At 41.4% G+C, this 6,247-nt stretch overlaps 1 protein-coding gene across 1 annotated transcript; it reads left to right on the top strand.

Moving 5' to 3' along the window:
* Window positions 1–5,964, top strand: LOC139254790 (secreted phosphoprotein 24-like). The gene is made up of 6 exons (XM_070873816.1): window positions 1–71; window positions 214–317; window positions 1,376–1,504; window positions 2,749–2,906; window positions 5,658–5,799; window positions 5,932–5,964. Exons 1-6 carry the CDS (start codon window positions 20–22, stop codon window positions 5,962–5,964), a joined length of 618 nt encoding a protein of 205 aa, XP_070729917.1. The 5' UTR covers window positions 1–19.
* The last annotated feature ends 283 nt before the right edge of the window (window positions 5,965–6,247 follow it).

Genomic DNA, 6,247 nt, shown 5'->3' with positions numbered 1-6,247 from the left:
TGATCACACAAGAGGCAGAATGAACTCCTTTCTCCTCACCATTGCTGCAGTGCAGATCCTCCACTGCTCAGGTACGTACTGGAGAGAGCGGCTCCTCATAAAGCAACGACTTATTGGCAATGAGCTTCAGTCAGCGATAGTTTACCAATGTTCCAAAAGAATTCACTGAAGAATGCTGGAGTGTTTTGTACAACTTTCCTTTTCTCTCTGCAGGAGTACCAAGCCCTAAGGATGCTCTGAGAGAGTCAGTTATAAAGCTGAACGAAATCACCGAGACCACCAATCTCTGTGGTATAACCAGGAGAAGAGTGAAGGATGTAAGTGTGCCCTGGTCTAAGTGTGTTTCACTGTCTAAAGTCCCTGATGATGATTCTGACTTTCCCAGTGGAGGCATCTTGCAGTGTCTTTGTTTTTACACTCTACCTTGATTTGTTTGACCTCGGGAATTATAGGAAAAAGGACAATACATGGCACAAAATTTAGGCTTAACCCAGTGTCAGTTTTATTTCGCAAAAACTAACTAAAACTACAGAACTAGATTCCTGAGAGAATTGACTGAAGACATAGAATCATCCGTCCAGTTTATCGCTGTAATCGTGGATCGTAGGGTCTTGATCCTTGGTTCATTGACCGGATGTTTCCTCTCCAAGCCGTTCTTCTCAGTTCTGTCCCTTCTGTGTCCGTTCCGTAACTCGTTTTGGTACGGTACCACTCTTCGCTTCTCTTCTTCGCTTCTGAGTGGCTTCTAGCTCGCATATTTATATCCATGTTATGAATAATCTCCCGCTGCTGTGGTCTTCGATAATGTGTTTGAATCAATACGCTGTTTGCGGTGATCTTGTTTGATTGACTGCAATGATGGACCCGAATGTTCCCAGTTTGCACACGGAGCCTACCTGGCAAAAGATGACTCCTCATCCTTCATACTTCATTCCCAAAAATGTACACCTGTGGGATCCCATTGTTACTCTGGTCTTCTTGCAAACTTGGTGTCTCCAGCGAGATTTGTTTTTTCTCCCCTCGAGCAAATCAGTTCAGGGCCTCTTCAGTTAGTATATGAAAATGTAACAACCCCATTGTTGTTATGCATCAAATCAGTCTGGTCCTTGACCACAAAGATTGTCCTTAATTGGTGGAGAGTCACCACCTGCCCCCAGGCTGGCGCCCTATTGCTCACTTTGTCCAGTTAATTACAAAAACTTGTATCAAATCAATTCAATCAACTTTTTAGTTTGTGGCCTTGTTCTGTGCTTTCTGGAAAAATTGTAACCTTACAATCTGTAGAAAATAAAGAGCTGTGTTATTTTGAGCATTATCTGACCAGAGTAGAACACTGGATATGGTAACACACTAATCACCTGTTTCCTTTCATTAGATTTATCGCACAGGCAAATTATCATACAACGTGGATTTAACATTCTCAGTGAAAGAAACCGTCTGCTCCAAGAATTCTGGACTGGAATTTGATGATCCCAGCTGTCACTTCCACCCCAGAAAGAGCGCTGTGAGTCCTGAGTTATATTGTCGCATTGAAACCCCCGTGTGTACTGAGTTATATCATAGAAAGGGCCGTGTGTACTGAGTTACATCATAGAAAGGGCCGTGTATACTGAGTTATATCATAGAAAGGGCCGTGTATACTGAGTTATATAATAGAAAGGGCCATGTGTACTGAGTTATATCATAGAAAGGGCCATGTGTACTGAGTTATATCATAGAAAGGGCCATGTATACTGAGTTATATCATAGAAAAGGCCATGTGTGCTGAGTTATATCATACAAAGGGCCGTGTGCACTGAGGTATATCATAGAAAGGGCCGTGTGTAGTGAGTTATATCATAGAAAGGGCCATGTGTACTGAGTTATATCATACAAAGGGCCGTGTGCACTGAGGTATATCATAGAAAGGGCCGTGTGTACTGAGTTATATCATAGAAAGGGCCATGTGTACTGAGTTATATCATAGAAAGGGCCATGTGTACTGAGTTATATCATACAAAGGGCCGTGTGCACTGAGGTATATCATAGAAAGGGCCGTGTGTAGTGAGTTATATCATAGAAAGGGCCATGTGTACTGAGTTATATCATACAAAGGGCCGTGTGCACTGAGGTATATCATAGAAAGGGCCGTGTGTACTGAGTTATATCATACAAAGGGCCGTGTGCACTGAGGGATATCATAGAAAGGGCCGTGTGTACTGAGTTATATCATAGAAAAGGCTGTGTGCACTGAGTTATATCATAGAAAGGGCCGTGTGTACTGAGTTACATCATAGAAAGGGCCGTGTATACTGAGTTATATCATAGAAAGGGCCGTGTATACTGAGTTATATCATAGAAAGGGCCATGTGTACTGAGTTATATCATAGAAAGGGCCATGTGTACTGAGTTATATCATAGAAAGGGCCGTGTGCACTGATTATATCATAGAAAGGGCCGTGTATACTGAGTTATATCATAGAAAGGGCCGTGTATACTGAGTTATATCATAGAAAGGGCCATGTGTACTGAGTTATATCATAGAAAGGGCCATGTGTACTGAGTTATATCATAGAAAGGGCCATGTGTACTGAGTTATATCATGCAAAGGGCCGTGTGCATTGAGGTATATCATAGAAAGGGCCGTGTGTATTAAGTTATATCATAGAAAGGGCCGTGTGTACTGAGGTATATCATAGAAGCTACCTATGTCTGTGCTGAGCACGATGTCATTTAATAATTAAGAAGATTTGCGTTTTATTTTGACAGGAAAAAGGGTTTTGCAAAAGTCGTGTTGAATATTTTGCTGATAAGGTTGTTGACATCGATGTGGAGTGTCGAGGTTTGAAGACAGTTGACAGCAACAGTGATTCATCAGAGTCAAATGAAGACAGTATTGAGGTAACCTCACAATTATACAATTCAGGGCAATGGGCTTTCTAACATTTGAGGGTATTTGCAAAATGTCTCATTGGTCTGCTGTGCTAAACAAATAAATATTAAAATTTTATTACAGGTCAAAACCAATTCAAAAGCCACATCACTCGAGGAGTCGTCAAATGTGAGTATAAACTGAATATTTGTCAGACGATTTTCTTGTCAATCTCAATTATCAATAATAAAGTGTAAAATCCTGGATTGAACTGAAAAGAATGGAGTGTGAGATGGCAATTTATTTTAGTTTGAAGCACTAGGAGTGAGAATTCTGGTGCTCAATTCCTGTGGGGTTTTTCCCCCAAATACACAGGATGAGTTTGTTCGCCACTGAAGATAAAGTGAGCTGAATATCTGGGAGACAGGACAGTAACAAGTGGTGACATCCTGAGAGCAGGGCCTCTTACATTCTCACCAATAATAAAGATGAATTACTGGTCCTTCCAGGAGGGGAACTGCAGGTTCAATACCATAAATGCCAATTGGTGGCATGTGTCACCTATCAATGGTTTAACCATTGACCCCACAGCCCCACTGTACAGGAACAGTATTGATTATTGCTGACTACAAAACATGAGATGTTTGGTGAGGATTTCTCCAAGTCAAACACTCAGTCACTGAATCACAACTCTGAAATATCCAAAGCTGACAATTCCTCATTTATAATGTAATACTTAAACCTTTTGTTTTGAAGTGTGTCATTGATCCCCTGTGCTAAACATACAAATATTAATATTTTAATTCAGGTGAAAAGCAAGTCTCAAGAAATGTCACTCGAGGTGTCTTCAAATGTAAGTATAAACTGGAACGTTTACTCAGATGATTATCAAATGCAATACATAAGAACATAAGAATTAGGAACAGGAGTAGGCCATCTAGCCCCTCGAGCCTGCTCCGCCATTCAACAAGATCATGGCTGATCTGGCCGTGGACTCAGCTCCACTTACCCACCCGCTCCCCGTAACCCTCAACTCCCCAATTTGTTAAAAATCTATACAGGGCCTCAAAAGAGTTACAATAAACTATTGAAACCTGGATTCAGCTGTGTCAGATAGAGTCTGAGGATTGTATTTAATTAATTGTCCACCCAGAGAGAGTGGGGGAGGGGATTCTGATGCTCAGTTGCTTTTGGGTGTTCTCCAAGCATTGCCAGAGGATTGTTGAATTGACCCCAAGAAGATGAGTTTGTTCTTCACTGAATTTAAGGATGTTCTAGAATCAGATAGAAAGTTCTCCCATGACAACAACCATGGTATCAGGACAGACATAACTGATGGCTCCATGAGCGCAGCATCATTTATATTTCTTCTTCTCTGTCACATCTGCTCTTCCATTTTCCATACTAGTTCTTCCTGTTTCCACAATCGAAGATTCCCCTCTACCGTAGTTGACATGGCCCTCGACTGTGTACATTCTATTTCCCACACTTCTGCTCTCATCCCTTTCCCTCCCCCCAGAACCACGATAGGGTTCCCTTTGTCCTCACCTTTCACCCCACTAGCCTCCATATTCAACATATATCATGCTCCGTCATTTCCTCCACGTCTAACGTTATCCCATCACCAAACAATTCTCTCATCCCCTCACCTTTTAGCATTCCAAAGGAAACAGATCCTTCCGTGATACCGTAGTCGACTCCTCGATCACTCCCAACACCGTCTCTCCTTCCCACGGCACCTTCCCATGCAAGAGCAGGAGATGCAAAACCTGCTCTCTTACCTCCTCCCTTCCCATTGTCCAGGATCCCAAACACTCCTTTCAGGTGAAACAGCGATTTACTTGTACTTCTTGCAATTTGGTATATGTATTCACTGCTCACAATGCAGTCTCCTCTACATTCTGGAGACCAAACACAGATCGGGTGACCAGGTTGCGGAACACCTCCATTCAGTCCGTAAGCGTGACTCAAAACTCCTGGTCGCCTGTCACTTTAATTCTCCACTCCACTCCCACTTTGACCTCTCCATCTTCGACCTCTTACAATGTTCCAATGCAGCTCAATGTAAGCTCAAGGAACAGAACCTCATCTTTTGATTAGTAACTTTACAGCCTTCTGGACTCAACATCGAGTTCAACAATTTCAGACCATAACATCTGCCCATATTTTTCACATGGCAGCTGTTGATGATTCTGCCATTCCTTTTACACCTCATCTCAACTTATCTTTTGTTTCTCAACTTGTCCCATTACCATTTCCTTTTGCCTTGCACCATCATCCCTTTTCTCTTTTAATCTCACCTGCCTTCCACCTTATCACTGACCTTCCATTTTGTTCTTTCCTCCGCTCTTCCTTTTCACTGCCTCTGGCACTTGCTTAAAATCTGTTACGTCTCTAACTTTTTCCAATTCTGACAAAAGGTCATCAACCTGAAAACGTAAACTCTGTTTCTCTCTCCAAACATGCTGCCTGACTGCTGAGTATTGTAAGCATTTTCTGTTTTTGTACCATTTTTATTCTGGCCATCTAATAGACAATAGTTACTGGTTTATGTGGCAGAGTCAACACACTCGAGAGCAATTGTTGGATGATCTCACCATTCATTAGTTTAATCATTGTCCCCACAGCCCCACAGTACCAGGGCTGTATTGATTATTGCTGCATTGCAGAACATGAGATGTTTGGTGAGGATTTCTCCACTCCCACACGGAGCCATTGAATCTCAACTGTCAAATTTAAAGAGTTGCCACCTCCTCATTTATAATCGAATATCATTTAAACTTTAATTTGTTGATGATTCTAAAAGTTGTGATTATTTACAACGTGTTTCATTCTCTCGCTTTGCTAAAGATGTAAACATTAATATTTTGATGCAGGTGAAAAGCAACTCAAATGAATTATCGCTCGACAGCAAGTCTGAAGAATTATCGCTCGAGGAGTCTTCAAGCGTAAGTATAAACTGGGACTTTGTGTCAGAGAATTGCCTTCTTCATCATGATTATCAGCATCATAAAACATTGAACTCAGATTGAACTCAGTCCATCTGAAAATGACAATTCTGTTGATTCCGTTCACTCCAGGAACACAATGATGATCCAAGAGACCGACACTAACCATGAATGAAACTTCTGAAAGGCTGAGCTTGGTGTGAACACAAGAAGACCTCATTCAGATTAGAAGATGTGATCAATTGTACTTCACTTGTTCATATATAAGGGGGACCTGGCGTTCCTGAGTGTACATTTTACTGTAACTGGAAGATTCTATAGTTTGTAAATGTTCTGTCCTTTGGTGTGTATTGTTGTTTTGTATTTTGTGGATCAAATTAAAAATATAAAGAGAATATTTCCTGATGTCCTTCAAATGTTGTTTCTCACTTCACTGATCAGATGGGAG

Source organism: Pristiophorus japonicus, chromosome 3, assembly GCF_044704955.1.
Source record: "Pristiophorus japonicus isolate sPriJap1 chromosome 3, sPriJap1.hap1, whole genome shotgun sequence".
In the NCBI taxonomy this organism is placed as follows: domain Eukaryota; kingdom Metazoa; phylum Chordata; class Chondrichthyes; family Pristiophoridae; genus Pristiophorus; species Pristiophorus japonicus.
Note: the sequence above shows the minus strand (reverse complement) of the source record. Positions and strands in the feature narration are given on the sequence as shown.

Bases quoted from the DNA above. Each gene is read 5' to 3' on its own strand.
- LOC139254790 (XM_070873816.1), top strand. From the start codon at position 20: ATGAACTCCTTTCTCCTCACCATTGCTGCAGTGCAGATCCTCCACTGC. The intron at 318-1,375 runs GTAAGTGTGCCC...TCCTTTCATTAG, and splicing joins CCAGGAGAAGAGTGAAGGAT to ATTTATCGCACAGGCAAATT. The intron at 5,800-5,931 runs GTAAGTATAAAC...CGTTCACTCCAG, and splicing joins CGCTCGAGGAGTCTTCAAGC to GAACACAATGATGATCCAAG.